The following is a 25,633-nucleotide window of genomic DNA, read 5'->3' on the forward strand; positions in this document are numbered from 1 at the left end:
GTCACACACTACCCTAGTACAGACAGTAGGTGTTCAACCAGGCATCATCACTCACACACTGCCCTAGTGCAGACAGCAGGTGTTCAACCTGGCAGCGTCACTCACACACTACCCTAGTACAGACAGGAGGTGTTCAACCAGGCATCATCACTCACACACTTCCTTGGTACAGACAGCAGGTGCTCAACCTGGCATCATCACTCACACACTACCCTAGTACAGACAGCAGGCGTACAACCTGGCATCATCAGTCACACACTACCCTAGTACAGACAGTAGTTGTTCAACCAGGCATCACCACTGACACTCTACTCTAGTACAGACAGCAGGTGTACAACCAGGCATCATCGCTCACACACTTCTCAGACAGCAGGTGTACAACCAGGCACCATCAGTCACACACTTCCCTAGTACAGACAGTAGTTGTTCAACCAGGCATCAACACTGGCACTCTACTCTATTACAAACAGCAGGTGTTCAACCAGGCAATGTCACTCACACACTACCCTAGTACAGACAGCAGGTGTACAACCAGGCACCATCAGTCACACACTACCCTAGTACAGACAGCAGGTGTTCCACCAGGCATCATCACTCACACACTTCCTTGGTACAGACAGCAGGTGTTCAACCTGGCGTCATCACTCACACACTACCCTAGTACAGACAGCAGGTGTTCAACCAGGCATCATCACTGTCACACTACCCTAGTACATACAGCAGGTGCTAGCAGGTGTTCAACCAGGCATCATCACTCACACACTACCCTAGTACAGACAGTAGTTGTTGAACCAGGCATCACCACTGACACTCTACTCTAGTACAGACAGCAGGTGTACAACCAGGCATATCATCAGTCACACACTACCCTAGTACAGACAGCAGGTGTTCCACCAGGCATCATCACTCACACACTTCCTTGGTACAGACAGCAGGTGGTCAACCTGGCATCATCACTCACACACTACCCTAGCACAGACAGCAGGTGTACAACCAGGCATCATCACTCACACACTTCTCTAGTATAGACAGCAGGTGTTCAACCAGGCATCATCCCTCACAACACACTACCCTAGTACAGACAGCAGGTGTCCAACCTGGCATCATCACTCACACACGACCCTAGTACAGACAGCAGGTGTTCAACCAGGCAACTTCACTCACACACTACCCTAGCACAGACAGCAGGTGTACAACCAGGCATCATCACTCACACACTTCTCTAGTATAGACAGCAGGTGTTCAACCAGGCATCATCACTCACACACTACCTTAGTACAGACAGCAGGTGTACAACCAGGCATCATCGCTCACACACTTCTCTAGTACAGACAGCAGGTGTTCAACTAGGCATCATCACTCACACACTACCTTAGTATAGACAGCAGGTGTTCAACCAGGCATCATCACTCACACTCTTCCCTAGTACAGACAGCAGGTGTTCAACCAGGCATCATCACTCACACACTACCTTAGTACAGACAGCAGGTGTTCAACCAGGCATCATCACCCACACACTTCCCTAGTACAGACAGCAGGTGTTCAACCAGGCACCATCAGTCTCACACTACCCTAGTACAGACAGCAGGTGGTCAACCACACATCATCACTCACACACTACCCTAGTACAAACAGCAGGTGTTCAACCAGGCAGCGTCATTCAAACACTGCCCTAGTACAGACAGCAGGTGTTCAACCAGGTACAGGCATCACCACTGGCACTCTACTCTATTACAGACAGCAGGTGTTCAACCAGGCAACGTCACTGACACACTACCCTAGTACAGACAGCAGGTGGTCAACCAGGCATCATCACTCACACACTTCCCTAGTACAAACAGCAGGTGTCCAACCTGGCATCATCACTCACACACTACCCTAGTACAGACAGCAGGTGTTCAACCAGGCAACTTCACTCACACACTACCCTAGCACAGACAGCAGGTGTACAACCAGGCACCATCAGTCACACACTCCCCTAGTACAGACAGCAGGTGTTCAACCAGGCACCATCAGTCACACACTACCCTAGTACGGACAGCAGGTGTTCAACCAGGCATCATCACTCACACCCTACCCTAGTACAGACAGCAGGTGTTCAACCAGGCAGCGTCACTCACACACTTCCCTAGCACAGACAGCAGGTGTACAACCAGGCACCATCAGTCACACACTACCCTAGTACGGACAGCAGGTGTTCAACCAGGCATCATCACTCACACACTACTCTAGTACAGACTTCCCTAATACAGACAGCAGGTGTTCAACCAGGCATCATCATTGACACACTACCCTAGTACATACAGCAGGTGCTCAACCAGTACAGACAGCAGGTGTACAACCAGGCATCATCACTCACACACTTCTCTAGTACAGACAGCAGGTGTTCAACCAGGCATCATCATTGACACACTACCCTAGTACATACAGCAGGTGCTCAACCAGTACAGACAGCAGGTGTACAACCAGGCATCATCACTCACACACTACCTTAGTATAGAGGTGTTCAACCAGGCATCATCACTCACACACTACTCTAGTACAGACTTCCCTAATACAGACAGCAGGTGTTCAACCAGGCATCATCATTGACACACTACCCTAGTACATACAGCAGGTGCTCAACCAGTACAGACAGCAGGTGTACAACCAGGCATCATCACTCACACACTACCTTAGTACAGACAGCAGGTGTACAACCAGGCATCAACAGTCACACACTTCCCTAATACAGACAGCAGGTGTTCAACCAGGCATCATCACTGACACACTACCCTAGTACATACAGCAGGTGCTCAACCAGGCATCATCACTCACATACTACCCTAGTACAGACAGCAGGTGTTCAACCAGGCATCATCACTCACACACTACCTTAGTACAGACAGCAGGTGTACAACCAGGCATCATCGCTCACACACTTCTCTAGTACAGACAGCAGGTGTTCAACCAGGCATCACCACTGACACTCTACTCTAGTAAAGACAGCAGGTGGTCAACCAGGCATCATCACTCACACACTTCCCTAGTACAGACAGCAGGTGTACAACCAGGCATCATCAGTCACGCACTTCTCTAATACAGACAGCAGGTGTTCAACCAGGCATCACCACTGACACTCTACTCTAGTACAGACAGCAGGTGGTCAACCAGGCATCATCAGTCACACACTACCTTAGTACAGACAGCAGGTGTTCAACCAGGCATCATCACTCACACACTTCCCTAGTACAGACAGCAGGCGTACAAGGCATCATCACTCACACACTACTTTAGTACAGACAGCAGGTATACAACAAGGCATCACCACTGACGCTCTACTCTCGCACAGACAGCAGGTGTACAACCAGGCATCATCAGTCACGCACTTCTCTAATACAGACAGCAGGTGGTCAACCAGGCATCATCAGTCACACACTTCCTTAGTACAGACAGCAGGTGTTCAACCAGGCATCATCCCTCACACACTACCTTAGTATAGACAGCAGGTGTTCAACCAAGCATCATCACTCACACACTTCCCTAGTACAGACAGCAGGCGTACAAGGCATCATCACTCACACACTACTTTAGTACAGACAGCAGGTATACAACAAGGCATCACCACTGACGCTCTACTCTAGTACAGACAGCAGGTGTACAACCAGGCATCATCAGTCACACACTACCCCAGTGCAGACAGCAGGTGTTCAACCTGGCATCATCACTCCCACACTACCCTATTACAGACAGCAGGGGTACAACCAGGCATCATCAGTCACACACTACCCCAGTGCAGACAGTAGGTGTTCAACCTGGCATCATCACTCACACACTACCCTAGTAGACAGCAGGTGTACAACCCGGCATCATCAGTCACACACTACCCCAGTGCAGACAGCAGGTGTTCAACCAGGCATCACCACTGACACTTTACTCTAGTACAGACAGCAGGTGTACAACCAGGCATCATCAGTCACACACAACCCCAGTGCAGACAGCAGGTGTTCAACCTGGCATCATCACTCACACACTACCCTAGTACAGACAGCATGTGTACAACCAGGCATCATCACTCACACACTTCCCTAATACAGACAGCAGGTGTTCAACCAGGCATCATCACACACACTACTCTATTAGAGACAGCAGGTGTTCAACCAGGCATCATCACTCACACACTACCCTAGTACAGACAGCAGGTGCTCAACCAGGCATCATCACTCACTCACTACCCTAGTACAGACAGCAGGTGTTCAACCAGGCATCATCACTCACACACTTCCCTAGTACAGACAGCAGCATACAGCAGGTGCTCAACCAGGCATCATCACTCACACACTTCCCTAGTACAGACAGCAGGCGGACAACAAGGCATCATCACTAACACACTACCCTGGTACAGACAGCAGGTGTACAACCAGGCATCTTCACTCACACACTTCCCTAGTACAGACAGCAGGCGGACAACAAGGCATCATCACTAACACACTACCCTGGTACAGACAGCAGGTGTACAACCAGGCATCATCACTCACACACTTCCCTAGTACAGACAGCAGGCGTACAACAAGGCATCATCACTAACACACTACCCTGGTACAGACAGCAGGTGTACAACCAGGCATCATCACTCACACACTACTCTAGTACAGACAGGTGTTTAACCAGGCAACATCAGCATATATCATGTTCTTTGCACAAATCATATCTGTACAAATATGCCAGCATCATTAGTTCAAGCATAAAAATATACAAGAGAAAATAACTGTTCGTATATCACATACTAAAAGATTTTTGTAAATGGCACTCATCTCAGCAAATGTCTTAAAAAATCTAAACCGAGCGGTGCATGGTTATAATTAGTATTAAAAACGAGTGTCAAATTGAATGTTTAATGCAAGTAATAACTAGCAGCTAATATTGTGTCATGCTTCATGAACAAATCCTAGAAAAGAATGTGCTGTCAATAAAAATTGTTTCTCATAATATCATGAAGATCATTTAAACATGTTTTTCTAAACTACAAAAAAATTGATAAACATGTAGCTGTAAATACATGAATAGGTGAAAATTGAAATGACTGAGAATTTAATAACCTATATAAGAAATACATGTTTTCACTCTGCAAAACCAAACACTATAATTGAACATCTCTTTTTTCAGGTTGAACATTGTAAAAATCTACAGAGTCTAATTTTCAATCCATATCTGGTTCCAGAAAGTTCAATTAGCGACCCCTCTTCCTTGTTTAATGACAGTTTTTTTGATGGAACATGGTAGACAGATTTTCCTTTATTTTGTAAATCAATCACTGATTTAAACTGTTATACAATGTTATTACAAGCCAAAGCAAACACCAACTGATCAAACATAAAAAGCATGCACTCTCTCAAATTTAACCCATGTAATGGGCACCATATCTCGTACATAATCTGTATCAGATCAATTACACCATATCTCGTAGATAATCTGTATCAGAACAATTACACCATATCTCGAACATAATCTGTATCAGATCGATTACACCATATCTCCTACATAATCTGTATCAGATAAATTACACCATATCTCGTACATAATCTGTATCAGATCAATTACAGTCTGCTAAGAAAGCATCTATATCTTAGACATTCATCTAAAGGATAAATAGAATTAATTCATCCATAATATATTTCAAGGAAAATCAATAAGAAACCAAATTAACATAATATATTTCAAGGAAAATCAATAAGAAATCAAAATATAAGATCAAGTAAATGCCATTTGACCAATTTGAAACTATAATTATTAATTTCATTATAATAAAAAAGAAAGATTTTTTTTTTTTGAAAAATAGAAAGTGTACAAGTCACGCTATGGATGACATTTCCACAAAGTAAACCTATCATTTGTGTTCTGGTAAATTCTGTTCAAATAGTAACAAGTTTACACTTATTAACTGCTATTAATTAATAGAGATACAATTATTACATAATTATGTCATTAATTTAATTTTCAAAAAGAACTGCAACCCGGCCTATAGGTCCTTTTGAATAAATTTACCCCTATAAAAATGGATGCTGTGAATGTGGTAAGACTTACCTTGGTGAAGAGAATAGCAAACTGTTTTTTACACTCCAGATCCATTAACACACTGTAACAAATAACATATGCTTGCATAAATATATTTCCAGAAACATTGCTCAATTTAACCAAATTCTGATTCAAACTGTTCCTCTATGACATACTATGGTGTATAATCTGGCAAAATCACATTCACATTCCATAGAAATTGATTTCATCTTCTAACTAATCAATGGAAAACCAAACAGAAGTGATATAAAATGTAAACTTACCCTGCCATGATAAGTTGGTGGTTGTTTACCCTCGCCACTGCAACAAAATGTGACACTATTTTTAAAATAGTTCTTCGTATATAGAAATTCTTTTATTGCTACTTTTAAAAAACTTTTCTTCAAAACATGCTATTTTTTATTTCTATTAACAGTTTTCATTTTACACTTTGAACTAACATCAATGCATATTCATTCCTTCATATTTTAATGATAATACCAGGTAAATACAACTATTAAGTTTGGTACAAATAACTTCCTCATTAATTTGGGTTCTTTTTAAGCTTTATTTTCAGACACTAATGTTGATATTTTATGAATATTGAAACTTTTTTGACCTGTTAATCCGGAAGAAAACTTGTAATTTTATTTTTGAAATAGGCTTTTTCTATTATCACTAATTTCTCTGGTACTGATGACACTCGGAGACAGATGTATGAGGTTTTTACCTTTCCACAGCTGTGTATCAATCAGAAGGAGCTTCTCCATGATAGACTGGCCGTCCTCCTGGGGCTGCATGCTCAGGACACAGAACAAGTGGCGTAGTCCATCTGAGGACAGAACACAGTATCACATACAGCAATCTAGTAGTGACAGAACACATTATCACATACAGCAATCTAGTAGGGACAGAACACATTATCACATACAGCAATCTAGTAGGGACAGAACATATTATAACATACAGCAATCTAGTAGGGACAGAACATATTATAACATACAGCAATCTAGTAGGGACAGAACATATTATAACATACAGCAATCTAGTAGGGACAGAACATGTTATAACATACAGCAATCTAGTAGTGAAAGAAGATATTATAACATACAGCAATCTAGTAGGGACAGAACATATTATCACATACAGCAATCTAGTAGGGAAAGAAGATATTATAACATACAGTAATCTAGTAGGGACAGAACACATTATTCACATACAACAATCTAGTAGGGACAGAAAACATTATAACATACAGCAATCTAGTAGGTACAGAACACATTATCACATACAACAATCTAGTAGGGTCAGTACACATTATCACATACAGCAATCTACTAGGGACAGAACAAATTATCACATACAGCAATCCAGTAGGGACAGAACACATTATCACATGCAGCGATCTAGTAGGGACAAGACACATTATCGCATACAGCGATCTAGTAGGGACAGAACATGTTATAACATACCGCAATCTAGTAGGGACAGAACATATTATAACATACAGCAATGTAGAAGGGACAGAACATGTTATAACATACCGCAATCTAGTAGGGACAGAACATATTATAAAATACAGCAATCTAGTAGGGATAGAACATGTTATAACATACAGCAATCTGGTAGTGAAAGAAGATATTATAACATGCAGCAATCTAGTAGGGACAGAACATATTATAAAATACAGCAATCTAGTAGGGATAGAACATGTTATAACATACAGCAATCTGGTAGTGAAAGAAGATATTATAACATGCAGCAATCTAGTAGGGACAGAACATATTATAAAATACAGCAATCTAGTAGGGATAGAACACATTGTCACATACAGCAATCTAGTAGGGACAGAAAATAGTATCACATACAGCGATCTAGTAGGGACAAGACACATTATCGCATACAGCGATCTAGTAGGGACAGAACATGTTATAACATACAGCAATCTGGTAGTGAAAGAAGATATTATAACATGCAGCAATCTAGTAGGGACAGAACATGTTATAACATACCGCAATCTAGTAGGGACAGAACATATTATAAAATACAGCAATCTAGTAGGGATAGAACACATTATCACATACAGCAATCCAGTAGGGACAGAACACATTATCACATGCAGCGATCTAGTAGGGACAAGACACATTATCACATACAGCAATCTAGAAGGGACAAAACATATTATAACATACAGCAATCTAGTAGGGATAGAACATGTTATAACGTACAGCAATCTAGTAGGGACAGAACATGTTATAGCATACAGCAATCTAGTAGTGAAAGAAGATAATATAACATACAGCAATCTAGTAGGGACATAACATTTTATCACATACAGCAATCTAGTAGGGACAGAAAATAGTATCACATACAGCAATCTAGAAGGGACAGAAAATAGTATCACATACAGCGATCTAGTAGGGACAGAACACAATCACATACAACAATCTAGTAGGGACAGAACCCATTATCACATACAGCGATCTAGTAGGGACAGAACACATTATTCACATACAACAATCTAGTAGGGACAGAACATGTTAAAACATACAGCAATCTAGTAGGGACAGAAAATAGTATCACATACAGCGATCTAGTAGGGACAGAACATGTTATCACATACAACAATCTAGTAGGGTCAGTACACATTATCACATACAGCAATCTAGAAGGGACAGAAAATAGTATCACATACAGCGATCTAGTAGGGACAAGACACATTATCACATACAGCAATCTAGAAGGGACAGAAAATAGTATCACATACAGCAATCTAGAAGGGACAGAAAATAGTATCACATACAGCAATCTAGTAGCGACAGAACATGTTATCACATACAGCAATCTAGAAAGGACAGAACACATTATAACATACAACAATCTAGTAGGGACAGAACCCATTATCACATACAGCGATCTAGTAGGGACAAGACACATTATCGCATACAGCGATCTAGTAGGGACAGAACATGTTATAACATACAGCGATCTAGTAGTGAAAGAAGATATTATAACATGCAGCAATCTAGTAGGGACAGAACATATAATAACATACAGCAATCTAGTAGGGACATAACACATTATCGCATACAGCAATCTAGTAGGGACAGAGCAGAGTATCACATACAGCAATCTAGTAGCGACAGAACATGTTATCACATACAGCAAGCTAGTAGGGACAGAACACATTATCACATGCAGCGATCTAGTAGGGACAAGACACATTATCAGTAGTGACAGAACACATTATCACATACAGCGATCTAGTAGGGACAGAACACATTATTCACATACAACAATCTAGTAGGGACAGAACATGTTATAGCATACAGCAATCTAGTAGTGAAAGAAGATAATATAACATACAGCAATCTAGTAGGGACAGAAAATGTTATAACATACAGCAATCTAGTAGGGATAGAACATATTATAACATACAGCAATGTAGAAGGGACAGAACATGTTATAACATACCGCAATCTAGTAGGGACAGAACACATCATCACATACAGCAATCTAGTAGGGATAGAACACATTATCACATACAGCAATCCAGTAGGGACAGAACATGTTATCACATACTAACATACAGCAATCTAGTAGTGAAAGAAGATATTATAACAAACAGCAATCTAGTAGGGACAGAACACATTATTCACATACAACAATCTAGTAGGGACAGAACCCATTATCACATACAGCGATCTAGTAGGGACAGAACACATTATTCACATACAACAATCTAGTAGGGACAGAACACATTATCGCATACAACAATCTAGTAGGGACATAACATATTATCACATACAGCAATCTCGAAGGGACAGAACATATTATAACATACAGCAATGTAGAAGGGACAGAACATGTTATAACATACCGCAATCTAGTAGGGACAGAACATATAATAACATACAGCAATCTAGTAGGGAAAGAACACAGTATCACATACAGCAATCTAGTAGGGACAGAAAACGGTATCACATACAGCAATTTAGTAGAGTACATAAGGCTTTTGGAGACATAACACAATATTCCACATAGCAATGTGGTAGAGTACAGAAGCTGTTAGGGGACAGAACACATACAACATTATAAAATACAACAATCTAACAGACTACCTTACAATAAGTCCAGCTTCAACTCAAAATGCCAATAAGAATGATCAAATACAGTGAAATTTGCTTGTGTCGACCTTGGAAGCAATTCAGGCTACTAGGGTGTTAGAGAAACCAGACTTTTGTCTTCTTTTAATCTTTTAACTAACTATATTTTAAACATGCAGATTGTGGATTATATATAGGATATGATATTTTTTGTGGACAGAACATGGTAAGTACAACATACAACTCCTAAAACTGAACATCTAAATTTACTGAATGATCTGTAGGTCTTATACCTGTACTTTGCATATGAAATAATTTTGTGTTTTTCACTGTCTTTGTGTGACTGTTATATTACCTGACTTAGCAATGATGGTCTGCAACCACTGGATGACTTTCAAGGCAAATGCCTGGTGGGCTACCACGATAGTGTGCATCACCTGTACCTTCAGGGGCTTGTTACCATGACGGGAGGTGTTATGCTGTTGAAAATGTAACTTGGTTATTGGTTGGTAATTACATAAGTTACAAAATGCTACCTCAAAAATACGAATATGTGCACCTTTAAATTTGTGACTTATTATTTATAACGTCCCCAGTCTTCGGTGACTAAAATTCATTTCGGGTTTAATTGAAGATGTAGTTTCATTTTTTTGTGAAATTAAGGCAAGCTGTTGCCAAACTGTACAAAGTAATTGTTTATCTGGTGATGACGTGTAATACATTGTATATCTGCCAAGCTCTGTAAATGGTAAGTAAATAGGTGCTGTTATTTCCTTACCTCTATTACATTGCGAGCTTTTTCACAAGAAGAAAAATTGCCACTCCTCACATTGCTTCTTCCCTGTAATGAAAGCACTCAGTTTAAAATAAGACTTCTTCCCTGTAATGAAAGCACTCAGTTTAAAATAAGACTTCTTCCCTGTAATGAAAGCACTCAGTTTAAAATAAGACTAACAACATTTTTTTGTAAAACTTTTGAAGAAATGAATACCAAGGAATCATTCAAAATTTTGTTTAACTGCGTTGTTAATTAGATTAATTTCCAATACATTATATCATTAGGACTTTTGTGTAAAACACTTGAATTACCTCTCTGTCCACAGTGGTAGCGAACTCGACAGCCTCTTTCTGGGTACAATCCACAGCCCTCTGTAGAGCGACGATCACCTGGGTCAATGTGAGCAAGGTCTGGCATGAGTAACAATGAGTTATAGCAATAATAACCACTTTCTCCTACAAAGCTTAACACAATCAGACTATTACCGTCTTTAGGCTTGTTTCTTTCTAGTAATAATATTATCTGTATTTAATTAAATTATGGAAATAAATTCCACACTCATTTTTACTTACTAGGTTATTAAAATATAACTTTCATTTGATTTGTCATTTCAGAATTCTGTCATTTCAAAGATTCCTTGAACATTCCTTTTGAAAATTTGAACTAAATATATCAACTTTGACACAAGGATAGGGGAATCAGGACCACACCAACTATGGGGGTAGAGTTTGGTATAAAAAGTCAGCACACACATAAGGTGCAGTTTTAAGGTAAGCAACTAAGGACATGAAGGGAATCATTTCAGCTTTGATTCACACTTGCTGGGAGCAAGGTGACAAACCTGTTCGTAAGTGTGAACTTCATCGTTGAATAGCATGGTGATGTAGCTGTCTTCGAGTTCTCCCTCCGGCTGGAGGTCTGGGGGCAGGTTGTCACACTGGTCCCATGTCAGCATCTCCATCGTGTAACGCAGCACGGCCATCAGTAGGGCACTGGCTCGGTCTGTTAGCTCATCTGGCAGCTTCTCCATAGGGTTCTGGAAGTAGCCACATACTTACACAGGCAACAGCTCTTCACATTGTATTTTATCATTTGACCAAAATCAGTATTTTCTAGAATCATCACATCTTTTACATATCAGATGAAACAACTTTTTCAAAATTGAATCTAACATTTTTCAGTGTTTTGTTAATTAAGGCTTCTCTTATCAGAAAAACTATCAATTAAAGGTAAGTACAATTGCCCATACGAAATTAAGTTTTGAACATTATCTAGAAAAATAAAGACAATGAAAAGTTCAGAAGTTTATGTATCTCTCATAGAACATTCAATTTGTCAGTGAATCCTTCATTAAATCATATCATTTTATAGAGCATAAGTCTAGAAACAATTTTATCACAAACAAATCACCATTTTCTGTAGATACAAGGGGATGAAAAAAGAGTATACAGACCTCCCCTCCAGAGGTTTCCTGCTGTTTAGCCTTGTGGTTACTACAGAATGGTGCGGTCTTCCAGGCTTCACTGTCGCCACAGTCACAGTACCCACCTCCCCCTGAGGTACTCATCTGGAAGTGTAATAGATTAGCCCATTTAACATCAGAATAACAAAAAGAAAGGTAATGTTTGATGGTAGCTACTTGTTAGATACAAAAGTAAATTACAACAGCATAATTGCTGTAATGATTAAAATGTTATTTAAAAATCTTCATGTTTTTTATTATTATTTAGTAAAAGGAAAGAAGTCGAAAAACAACCTTTGTTTCCCGAACAAGAACTCAGAGTTTTTGTATCCGAAGTATGTTTTCAAAAATATCAATCTTTAGATATGCCCTTATTTTCCAACCAACCTGCATATCTTTCAGTATCAAAACAAAGGACAATAAGAAGGAATACCCTACTGTGAAAACCTTATTGGCTCTAGTCTATCCTGTGACTTTTGGCTTGAAATATATACAAGAGAATTTAACATAATGCATAGAATTGTAGAACTGCAATTATGTGTACCTTGTATCTGTGTTTCTTGTGAGCACTTTTTTGGAAACAGTCTATGCACAGAACACATGTCGGGTCATTGGCACAATCCCTGAAACAATACATGTAGATTGATAAATCATGCAAAACGCTGTAAGTCTGAAGCAAACATGTAATGTACAATTACGTATTTCTGATCATTTATAGCGACTGACTGCAAATTCAGCAGTACAGTAATAGTTCTTTTCTGCTGTAAAGTAAACTTGCAGGTACCCCAGATCCAAATTCCACAATGTGCTTAATGGCATTTTCACCCCTAGCATGAACACAAACCATCACAAATTAAATCTGTTTTTAAATGTGCTTGAATTTTGAATAATATGATTAATTATTTTATGGAAGCAATAATGTAACTACCAACACTAACTAATTATAACATGTCAGAGAATATATGTCACAAATCTATACAACTATCTTTCCATTAAGAATACAGTTAAGACTAACATGTACATGTCTGTACCACAAAACTGAGCAAGCCAGTTGATGTTATATGTTATTTTAGAAAAGATTTTGGGCTTATATATATAATTACAAATAGTACTGTTATACTTTAGTTCTGTACATTTTCTACAACCAGAACACTGAAATAGTGTACATCATTTATACATATATATAATGTACCAGAACCAGTTTTATTCAGAGGAGATTTTGTTTTATGATGTGAACACTACATTATATGACTGTCCCTCATTTAAACTATTTATACTACCATCAGCATCATATGGAATGTTAACAAACACAATACAGGCATTCCTATTTAACTTCTGAACAGGGGAATCTATATAAATAATGGGTTAAATAATTAATCGATAATATGCATATGTCAGTACAACAGTATTTGATTGCAATGGTTGTTACTACATGGATTTACCTGCATGAGTATGTGGGCTCGCCATACTTAAACACTTTGCCACAGAGCTGAGCTGGACAGTCCTTTTCCTTCAGTTCCTTAAACTTGACTTCAGGGTCACCATTACAAAGGAAATACTCCATAGGCCGGAACAGAAACTTTTCTGCCAGGCGGTCCTCTTTGGCAGGGTCATATCCATGTCCTAATACAACCAGTACATAACACTTCCAGTGCTGCTTCAAAGCAGACAGTAGCTCCCCCTTGTGGCAGCTCTCAAGCCATTCCTATAATTATTGTGGGAAAAAGGGATTACATATAGTCCAAACAATTATTTACCACTACGAGTGATGTTTAGTGAAAAAAAAGAAGGAAAATCAGTATATTTATATTTTACACACAAAACAAGAGGCCCATATGGCCAGTATCATTCACCTGTTAATTTTTCATTATCTGACTGAACTAGACAAGAAGTTAAAATGCTTTCACTAGCTTTACACCATGGCATTCATTTATTTCAAACTTCTTATTTACCCCAAACTGAAAATAGCAGTACTCTGTATTGTTAAGGGCAATGACAGAAACACTTTTCTTGTATACTAGACTGAGATATCTGCATTTCCGGCGGTGCTGGAAAATTCTATCCGACCCACGGGTCTAGATTGCTTACACGCGCAGACTTGCGGGGGAATTATGGTGACCTTTCGGGGTCACGCTATTGTTCGTGACATCATTTATAACGTTTTGGGGTCAGTCAGGGTCATTGACATCCGGGCTTCATATGCAAATGATAAATGTGTGGACAGTTTACAACTTTACTAGAAGAGCAGCTGTTTTTAGGGGTTTTAGGTTATAAGCAAGAAATAGAATCTACCCCTGATATGAGGTAAGGATAAGGTTATTCAAACCCTCGGGATAAAATATTGAGCAAAAGACTCTCGGCAAAGCCTCAGGTCTCCTGCTCAATATTTTATCCCTTGGGTTTAAATAACCTTATCCATACCTCACATCAGGGATGGATTCTATTAATATACAAGTAGACAATGTTTTATGGACCAGTGGACTGGTTTGCTAAATTTGATTTTCAATCAACAGCATCTGTTCAGGTCCATGGTAGCATTATTCAGGTCAATTTTAGCTACCACTGACCAGAGAAATATTGAGAAGTAGAAAATGTGTCAGAAAATCAGAGGGCAAGTTGAATCTGGTATTTCAAAGAGAGGCTCATTTGCACCATTATTTTTAACATTCCCAAATAAACCTACAGAAAAGTTGGCCTATAGGGCCTGTATTGCTCTCCTGGATATTTAAGTAACCATGGCAAAATATTCTCTAAAATATGGCAAAAATAAGATCCCAGAATAGAGTTTTTCCTAATATCAAGTCGTGATAGCATATACATGTATATGTACCGAAGTCTTCATTCTGCGCAATTGTGTGAATATATATATACTATTATAGGGTGGGGATCTCAAATCTTTCAATGTTATAACAGAGGGACTAAGTCCTTGAAGGCAGGAGCAGACCCCAAGGCTGTTTCTGGTATCATGATTGTGTTCTTCTCTTTATGCCCAGCAATAGTATGGTTATGGGAAGGGAATCTCAACCATTTCAAAGTTATGAGCCAGCAGATAAGTCCCTTGGGGAGTGGCCAGACCACAGGGTCAATTCTAAAACCATGATTGCATGTCTTTTTATATCCAACATCTAGATGAAATAAAAGTATGGGTGGCTGCCAAACTTTTGAAATTTACATTATAGGACATTGGATCTCACTTCTGTAAAGTTTCAAGCTGTTCACTTCTACAAGTTCAATCTGAGTAATGCGGTTTTCACACATGGAACTACACATTTTTGTTGTTTGGTCTCCTATGGCAACGTCAAATTCAAACTTTTGCTAAAATTCCTTCGAGGTTTCCAATTGACATAATGCAAAAACAATGAAGTATACATGTGGGTGGTGTCTTGTTTCATTTAATCATTGTATATGATCTCATTAGTTTGGAATGTTCTAGTACTGTATGTACCTGTGGTGTTCTGTTCAATATTGCGACTGAAGTGTACGATCATGTCTTCAACATTGGACCTCGATCCCCAACCTTGCACAAATAAAGCACCACTTTAGCTTCCTACCACAACATTCTGGACTGGATAATCTGCTAATGGTCGTTCTCACAATCCGACTTATGAGAAACAGACCAGTCTACATAGAGTAGTAAAGAGTACACAATATATGTAGTTGTTATAATGTAGCTTCTGATGATGAACATGGCAGAAGAGGCCATCTGTATCTGTATTTATACTGGAAATTAGCTCACTACTGAGCAAAGTCTATCCAGGGTGAGTGAGTGCGCTATATCAATCTTAGTCAATTTTGGTCACAATAGTGGCCTTAAACTGTTCCGTTGTTTTACAGTTGATTTTGAGCGATGGTAGTGCATTCCAATCTTTTATGGTAGATGGTACAAATGAGATTTTATATATGTAGGTGTTACAACTAAGCACTTTGATGGATTTACTGTGCTGTGTTCTAGATGGTCTGGTATTAAACTGAAATAGCGAGTCAGCGGGTATGGCCACGAGACCGTGAACTATTTTGTAAAGTAATTAAACTAAACGCTGGTCTCGTCGGCATTCGGATAGCGATTGTGGAGCATTTATGTTCCTCCATCATTTTGGATACACTACTGTATCCGCTGTAATCATTGCACACAAAGCGGGCGGCACGTCGCTGTATCCCTTCTAGACGGTCTATGTCCTTTTTCTGGTACAGATCCCATACAACAGAAGCATAGTCGAAGCCATGTATTGGTTCGCACACAAGTTGTATTTGTGAGGGAAAATATATTTATTGTATATTGTGTATTGTTGTTGTGTGTAAGTGAGTAAAATAAGGAACAAGCAACAAACTTGTCAGTGTTATGTTTGAACCAAGAGAAGCTGGCTACATAAAGGAACAATGGACTGAAAAATAAAATATGATGACAGACAAACACATTTTCTGTAGTTTGCAATCAATTTCCATGTGTGCTTGTGCAATACCCATGCTGTGGCATGAATCTGTACTAGGCAAAACATAGGTTAGCCAGCAGTTAAGCATATAAGTAGAATACAGGGATGGACTGGACCTCGCTAGACCAAGGCAAACATGTAAATAAAAACAGATGGACGAACTGGCTAGTTATCCGCTCATCATAGAAAGTTGCAACTGATATGAACTTGATTGAAAATCCTTGAAGTAACACTGGAAACAAAGTCTACATGTACATAAGTGTATCGAGGTTCACCAGTATGAAATACAAGGACCATGCATATGTCACTCATGATACTTCAGCATTTGAGTAACCCAGAGTAAACCATATTGCATATATAGTTATATACATTACATGCTCAGGGCCTATATAAATCTTTGAACGTTAAGTAAAAAACTGTGTTTTAGATTAATTTTTAACGAATACTACAATCAAAATGGAATTTTTTGCGTGATTACGAAAGAATCCTAAAATACACCAAATTTGCCGATTGCAGACGAATGCGCATAATGAATTCTACTTCTTTTCCAGCAAATATTCTCCAAATTTCCCGAGTTTATTAGGCATCTTACCTTTACTAAAACTTGTTGAATGAATGCTCTAGTTGGAGCATTTGATTTCAATGCCATCATGCCATCATCTATGTTCTATTTTCTATTTCGAAAGGTCTAGTTTCATGATTTGCGAAGTCCGATTTCAAATTCAAGCTTCTCATCGATATTGAATATCGTGAAAGCGTGTATCTTAACGATTTTGCCCCGTTTTTGTGTGCACGGTCAATATAAGGAAAATAGCATTATTAATTAACAATATTTACATAGCGTTTTGTTTTTGTCCACATATTTTTATATTTTTGCTTAAAAACATTTTTATCAACACTACAAAACCAGTAACGCGCATTCCAAATTCATAATATTTTAAAATCTATCGGGACTATTCTTCCGGATAGAATTTAACCTAACACCGTTGGTCTTGGTTTTACTGATGCTTGTATTGCACTGGGTTTCATCCTCTGGCATGAGCTGTTAGTAAATATCTAGGGAAAAGCACGATGGAAGATATATCAGACGTGAAAATTGTTCCTTGTGAAAAGTCCAGGTTCATAAAACCATTGCGAATGCTATTTAAGCAGGTAAGAACACGTCACCAAATTTTCGTGCTAAATAAGGAAATCCCTAAATATTTCATGTGATACCGCAGATGACCTACTTTCACTTTGTTTCCAAGCATGTACAATCGTTAGCGTTGCAATGTTGCTCACACATTTGCGAAGCGAGTTAAAAAAGGTAGTTATATTTATTTCTAATACCCTTATTTATGCAAAGCAGCGGCTGCCATTGAATCAGTAGGTGTACAACACCAGATGTACAATTTTACACCTAGTACTACACTCAGGGAAACGCGTGGGATTTGAGAGAAGTGGGCCATTTCAGCAAATTTTAGGCAATATCAAAATTAAGAGGGGTCATTTTGTGTAAAATTACAAGAACATTGGATCATGGTCATATTATCATAGACATTAATCAGTTGCACAGGTTTTTGACATGGTACAGTATCAATTGATTATGTAGTGGCACAGGTTCAGTTGATCGCTTATGACCAGGTAGCTCAATTGGTTTGAATGTCAATCTAGAATTTGGAGGTCCTTGCCATTGCATTTTTCTTTCCTATTACATTTGGGGCCCTATGTCTTTTGCACCTCAGGGGCGGGGTCAAAACCTTTGTTGAAGAAGGCAGGAGTGTAGCAGAAGTGAACTGGGTCAATTGCTGGTGTCCAGGTAGCTCTACTGATTAGAGCTTTTGTCTAAAACTCAGACTTTGGTCCTGAGTTGGCAACTCAGATTTTGGTCCTGAGTTGGCAACTCAGACTTTGGTCCTGAGTTGGCAACCAATCTAGTTGTTACATTTTCCCTTCCCTGTTACAATTTCAAAGATTTAGCTCTTTTAATCTAGGATATAGCTCGAAATAGTTTATTTCCTATAGTGGTTAATTATTAAACTGCCAAAAAAAATCACAATTATAACAAAATGAAGTTATAAATTTATACAAACAGAATATCACCCTCATGTGAAGTTGAAGGTGTTCCAGATTCCTTAGTGATTGGTAAGCCCCTACCTACAGAGGTTACTAGGACACCTGAAGGAGAAGCAATGTAGATACTTATTAATTAAGGTAATAGATAAATATGAGCATGTTAATCAACAGTGTTGCTGTACAAAAAATGTACTTGTCACCCTGGTAAATTACTTTCTGCTTCCTACCGACTTATCTAAAGAGAATTTCTCTTTAGCTTTATCGTAAGACTAGTAAAGCAGAGATCCCAGGTTCGACTCTTAGCAGAGGCATTAAAAATTGTAATGACCTCTGTTGCATACTTTTTGTTACCACGAGTGTATATAAAGTGCAGAATAAAACAGCCTTATTTGTAATTAAAGTAGGTCCTATAATCCTCCCTTGTGTGATGCTATTGTCCAGATTGGATGTTTCACTCACTTAATTATAGGGAGAGGTATCAATTTTTACCTATGAAATAATGTTATTCCAGATGGGTTGTTTCACCTACTTAATTATAGGGAGAGGTATAATGATGTTATTCAAGTAGTATATTCAGCTGATGTCCATATTCATAATACCAATGTGCAAATAATCAAGCTTGTGCACATTTACGACATGTTTTATTATTGAGAAATCTTTAATGTACACACATTACATAATTTTATTTTACAAGATAATTAAAACTAAATGTCCCTTAATATGAAGTGAGCATGTCCTCTCTGTCCCCAGCACGTTCATAGGATAACTTTTTTAAAGGAAAAAAAATCTTAACAAAACGGCATTGCTCATTTGTTCCCACTCAAGATCAATTTGTCTGAGGGGTCAATATGTTCTAGATAACAACTTTGAAATTCTCGAACCCATTGTCCAAACCACACTCTTGGATCTGTAGATCTATGAGAACGTGTCTGTTTCAGCAGACAAAGCATTTAATAACTTGATCCTTGTCTGCAAACACTAGTACATTTCCTGCTTCCAATAAGAGCTAGTCTTGCTTGATAACCAAGGAAATTGTACCTATACACTTTCTGATTTCCTGAAAGACAACATATTAGATAATAATTTTTGTGAGTTACAATCTTTCCAAAACCCAGTTAATTCTATTGGTTTTAATAACATTTCATCGCTAGCTCTGCTAGTTGCTCCACAATGAAATTTTTCGAAATTCTTATTACAATTCTAAATACATGAACCATTAAATTAAACTTAGTCATATTGTGACACTATATTCAAGAATTTGAATAAATGGATTGTGGATTTTAAAGAATTGAAAGGATCATATGATCAATCAAGAATATTCTTCCCTCAAAATTATGTCTGATGTTGGATCATTGTTCAAACCCGATACACTGCCATTTTAACACCAAGCTGAAGGAACCATTTGGTCTATTTTTATGAAAACATTTGTCTGCAATCCAGCGATATATCCACTAAGTATATGATATAAACTATTTTGGAGCATATTTGTGGGAAAAGCACGACAACTTCCATGGAGAAATAGATCAAGGATTAAATCATGAGAATGATCAAGTTCTTGGTTGACAGTATCTTTTTCGAGATAAGTGGAAATAAACTGTGTCCCTTTACTGGCCGACTTGATGTTTGTTTTCATATATGAGACTTACATTTTTATAGAACTTATCAGGATGCATTTGCATTTTAATATGCCACTACTACTTTCTTCTTCGTTTATAATGTGATTATTGGGATTGTTCACTTGTAGAATGGCCGAGAGAGGATATGGGATGTTTATAATGTGATTATTGGGATTGTTCACTTGTAGAATGGCCGAGAGAAGATATGGGATGCTATGGAGGTACATGATAGGTAGGTTAAAAGTACTCTACATGTATTAACAACCCAGATAAAAACATCCAAATTAATTGTAAAGCTTGCACAAAAAAAAGTTTATTAATTGATTCATCGATAATATCCTGTGTAGGAAACGGGTAAACGGGTGGTGCTAGAGACAAAGGAAAGAAAATCTGAATTAAAGGAAACAAGTTGAGATGAAAAATAAGAGATTATTTGTAAGCATTAATATCAGAATGTTACAAATGAATTACTCTTCTGTGTCTCTATTGCAGTGTGGTGATCCTTATTTTCAACAAGACAAGAAATGTATTTGTTTTTGTCAAACAGTTCCGTCCGGGTAGGTACACTTTTTAAATTCATATATATTTATTTTACAAATAATTATGAAACTAGCTTTATCAAATTAATCACTCGGACTAGCCTTGATGATTGCACACTGGAGGTCTGCGTGAACCATTACTCCACGAGTCATACATACCATCATACATCATACCCAACACTTCAGAAATAGGCAACATTTTAAGTAGATAGGCAATGGATGATTATTTCTATTATTTAGGTCTAAAATACTGGTAATATTGTGCCCATTACCTCTTCCTGGGGTTTGATTTCACTGATAGTTATTACCAGTCAGGTTTATCATATCCAAACATCACTCCCATGTTTTCTAATAACATTGGTGTTTTTGAAGATTAAAAATATCTAAATAATCAAAAACCACATATAAAACAAATTACATTGAAGAGTGGTTAATTCAATTTCCTTCTTTAAATGTGAAACTTTTACAATTTCCTAATTTGGTAAATCCTTTTTAGCCACAAACAATCTACACGAGGATTTATTTTGGAGATCAGAATTTCACATTTCGCTTGGAATAGCCATAATACTACTGCTGATGTTACTATTTATGTATATCAATGATGACACCTATCTTAGGTACAAATTTAAAAAAAAAAATGGCATTTATCATCAGTTCATTAGTTAAGCCTGGTAAGATGGATTTTATTTTCCAAATGAGTATAAAGTGGTGGCAAGCGTATTATCATTATTTGTGCTAGTCGCATGTAATGACTGCTAAAATACTATAAGTTGGAGTTATTTCCCTTATATTAAATGTTGGTGCTATTTTTGTTACAGCTGTCTATCTGAGTCGTTCAAAAATAACAGAAGAAAATGGCAGCAGACATATAAAGGCCAGTGAAAACCCTCCAAACTTAGGCGTGACCTATGAACTCTGTGCTGGAATAGTGGACAAGGATATTGGCAACCAGAGGATAGCACAGGAAGAGGTGATGGAGGAGTGTGGTTACGAGGTCCCTTTAGAAAACATTGAGCCAGTCACTTCATACAGGTAAGTATGGCTTCCAGAAGCAGAAAACATTGATCCAGTCATTTCATACATGTAGGTATGGCTTCCAGAAGTAGAAAACATTGAACCAGTCACTTCATACAGGTAAGTATGGCTTCCAGAAGCAAAAAACATTGATCCAGTCACTTCATACCTGTAGGTAAGTATGGCTTCCAAAAGCAGAAAACATTGATCCAGTCTTTTCATACATGTAGGTATGGCTTCCAGAAGTAGAAAACATTGAACCAGTCACTTCATACAGGTAAGTATGGCTTCCAGAAGAAGAAAACATTGATCCAGTCACTTCATACAGGTAAGTATGGCTTCCAGAAGCCTTTAGATATCGTGAAGCCCATCACTTCACTCAGTAAATTTGATTTCCAGGAGCATTTAGAAAAACTAAAAGTGGAGATTGACACTCCATTCAGGTAACTGGTTACCAAGTATCTGTAGACAATGGACGTATGCAGTCACTTTGTACAGGTTATTTTATGTGTGGTTACCACGTGTTCTTAGACAGAGTGGCGCTAGTCACCTGATACAGGTAATACTGTCTGAATGAAGCCAGTGGCTTAATGCAGTCACTGTATACAGGTACATACGGTTACAGTAATATGAGTACCTAGACAGAGTGGAGCCGGTCACCCGATACAGGTAACTGTGGCTACCTGGTGTCTGTAGACAGACTGTCAGTGAGTGGTTGCAGTCACTGTATACAGGTACGCAGGGTTACAGTAATATGAGTACCTAGACAGAGTGGAGCCAGTCACCCGATACAGGTAACTGTGGCTACCTGGTGTCTGTAGACAGACTGTCAGTGAGTGGTTGCAGTCACTGTATACAGGTACGCAGGGTTACAGTAATATGAGTACCTAGACAGAGTGGAGCCAGTCACCCGATACAGGTAACTGAGGCTACCTGGTGTCTGTAGACAGACTGTCGGTGAGTGGTTGCAGTTACTGTATACAGGTACGCAGGGTTACAGTAATATGAGTACCTAGACAGAGTGGAGCCGGTCACCCGATACAGGTAACTGTGGCTACCTGGTGTCTGTAGACAGACTGTCGGTGAGTGGTTGCAGTTACTGTATACAGGTATGCATGGTTACCATGTGTTCTTAGACAGAAAGGAATCGGTCACCTCATAGAAGCGAGTGTGGTTACCAGTTGCTTGGCCACAGTTTATGTAATCACACTATTCAGGTAGATGTGGTTATTTGGTGTCCCTACATTGGAATAGTTTGTCTTTGTTTATTGTTGATTTGGAATAGCTTGTTCTTGTATGATGGGGATAGGGACTTTTCCCTCTCGTAAACTTGGTTTTTACTTCATAGCAGATATTTTGACAGTTACTTAATGATTACTATTATCTGGATTCTGATAAACAGGTGTTTAAAGGCAGAATGGAGCTTGTCACTTTCTACATACACATGAATTGTTACCAAGTGTACCAAGTGTGTACCAAAGGAGTGTGGTTTGGGACTTTTTTTAATGTATCTTCTTATCTATTTTAGGAGCGGAGTAGGTGCAACAGGAGCCCTACAGAACTTGTACTATGCTGAGGTGACAGACAAGATGAGGGTAGGAACAGGAGGGGGTGTGGCAGAGGAGGGGGAGCTTATTGATGTGGTTGAAATACCTCTGTGTGATGGAAAGTCCTTCATCACAGATCAAAACTACAGCAAACCTGTAGCCATGATGTACGCACTCATGTGGTTCTTCGACGTCAAAGCTAAACATTATACAAACAGCAATAAACTTTGACTTGGACTCTGATGTAGAAATACTTATAATTTATGTAATCAGTTAATAAACTTATGTAGAGAGAGCTAGGATCTGACAACCGCCGCTGACCAGGTAGTTTATATCAAATAGTTACAGTTCTATCCATTCCTGTAACTATAGCTGAAATATATAGATCCAATATAGCCAATATTAAACATAAACTCGTGTCTAGTTTAAGTGTTTTAAATAGATTCATTTATTCATGCCATATTGTTTGTAATCAAACGTTACTTCATTACTTCACAAAAAGTACTATTTTCAAAATTTCAACCGTTCAAAATTCCTCATTTTTGTCATTGCTAATAATAAGGTTTGTCATGCGCAAGCATATAAATATTTGAATGCTTATCATATATAGCTTACCAAATAGCTTTAGGTTTTGCATCTGTATATAACATTTCACCTGTGGATGTAAGTATACAAACTTAATCGTTTGATTCTAGCCAGATACACTATTTAGCCCACAAATATAGAGAGCAACAATGCATTGTATCATGATCCCTAGAATGGCCTGTTAGTTGATTTGGAACTTTATAAATAATTTACAACAAAGAAGGACACATTTTTTCAGGTGTTTTTGGTCAAATATCGCCGACTTTTTACCCGTATCTCGTACCGATACCCAATCCTCATCGCACCCTATATATTCTGGTGTCACTAAGCGGCTTTCACAGAAGAGACGCATTGATGTCTGTCTGGCGATGTTATTTATTTCCCCAACACTGAATTCTTTCAATAAAAGAGCAATTTCAATGATGGCAATCATAAGGAGATCATTCCAAAACTGGACAAAGGAACTTTTCTCTTGCTATACAAATCATATGTGCAACGAAAATGGTGGCTGAACTGAAAAACCTTTTTATACCCAATGGACAAAAATCCCTAAATTTACCAACGCTATCGTACAGGAGACAGCGGGAAGATATGATAAAACTTTATACTGTAAACCATTGAAAATACGACCACGATGTTACTGGTTTTTTGAAGTTATGGAAAGATGTGTCAAATCGGTCCGAAAACAGAGGAAATTCTTTGAAAATATATCCCCAACAGTGTACAATTATGAAGAGGAAAAATAGTTTTTTTTAACTAAGTACTGCAAATGTGTGGTAACTTACCGGAAAATGAAGTATTGGCTAATAATTTAAACTGTTTCAAGAATGAACTGGAAAAATACTGGGAAGAATTGATATGAAGTGTAGTGTCGTCACAATAAAAAAAACTTTTTATTATAACAATTATCATGTATTGACTCGGGTGTAGTGGGTATACAATCCTGTACCAGAATTATATCATTAAATATCATTAAATGTATCTTTTGGGCGTTGCTTTTTCTTTTCCCGGCAGCTTTCAAACAGAAAGGGAGTTTTTCAGTTCATCGTACATTTGGTGGCATTCCGCGATCATGTCCTAGGTTAGAGACCCCATTATGCATTTCTATATGCAACTGTCGATACATTGTGTTGAACTTGTTTAACGTACTGTTAGGAATATATGTGATATAATACATGTATGATACAGAAAGAATTGGCAGAGCAAACTGGAAACAACTCTAGACAATTTATAAAAAGTAGTGCATCACGAAAGAAATACTTTCAATTGTCATTATCAAGGAATATGAATTTCCTGCATTTTTTGTTCAAGTGTACAAAACCTTTCCCGTTATCCTTGTGTAATTTAACTGAAAGCAGTCTTTTCTATGCACGCGGATTACTGAAATAGCGCTGTAGCCATCCGACTCCTTTTTAAAACTTCATGTTCTACGTAGGGAGCAAACAAACTCTGGAAAATATATATGAAG

General features: G+C 38.3%; 2 protein-coding genes across 4 annotated transcripts in view; one reads left to right on the forward strand and one right to left on the reverse strand.

The window, feature by feature from the left end:
• LOC110445254 (E3 ubiquitin-protein ligase UBR2-like) overlaps positions 1-17,543 on the reverse strand; it is a 60,058-nt gene extending 42,515 nt beyond the window's left edge. For all 3 annotated transcript variants that reach the window (XR_002462340.1, XM_021489758.1, XM_021489757.1), the window contains exons 1-11: positions 17,402-17,543; positions 13,822-14,084; positions 12,924-13,002; positions 12,371-12,484; positions 11,759-11,953; positions 11,229-11,306; positions 10,918-10,980; positions 10,495-10,618; positions 6,764-6,865; positions 6,318-6,354; positions 6,064-6,115 (exon numbers count right to left, since the gene is read on the reverse strand). Coding sequence is in view for 2 of the 3 variants with exons in the window: in XM_021489758.1 (XP_021345433.1) it covers positions 6,064-6,115; positions 6,318-6,354; positions 6,764-6,865; positions 10,495-10,618; positions 10,918-10,980; positions 11,229-11,306; positions 11,759-11,953; positions 12,371-12,484; positions 12,924-13,002; positions 13,822-14,084; positions 17,402-17,461 (1,167 nt within the window). In the remaining variant the exon portion in view is untranslated. The remainder of the gene's footprint in view (positions 1-6,063; positions 6,116-6,317; positions 6,355-6,763; positions 6,866-10,494; positions 10,619-10,917; positions 10,981-11,228; positions 11,307-11,758; positions 11,954-12,370; positions 12,485-12,923; positions 13,003-13,821; positions 14,085-17,401) is intronic.
• A 260-nt stretch (positions 17,544-17,803) lies between these two features.
• Positions 17,804-25,146, forward strand: LOC110445256 (uridine diphosphate glucose pyrophosphatase-like). The gene is made up of 5 exons (XM_021489759.1): positions 17,804-17,961; positions 20,669-20,712; positions 20,973-21,037; positions 21,838-22,051; positions 23,562-25,146. Exons 1-5 carry the CDS (start codon positions 17,881-17,883, stop codon positions 23,809-23,811), a joined length of 654 nt encoding a protein of 217 aa, XP_021345434.1. The 5' UTR covers positions 17,804-17,880; the 3' UTR covers positions 23,812-25,146.
• The last annotated feature ends 487 nt before the right edge of the window (positions 25,147-25,633 follow it).

Source organism: Mizuhopecten yessoensis, unplaced genomic scaffold, assembly GCF_002113885.1.
Source record: "Mizuhopecten yessoensis strain PY_sf001 unplaced genomic scaffold, ASM211388v2 scaffold2137, whole genome shotgun sequence".
Lineage (NCBI taxonomy): Eukaryota > Metazoa > Mollusca > Bivalvia > Pectinida > Pectinidae > Mizuhopecten > Mizuhopecten yessoensis.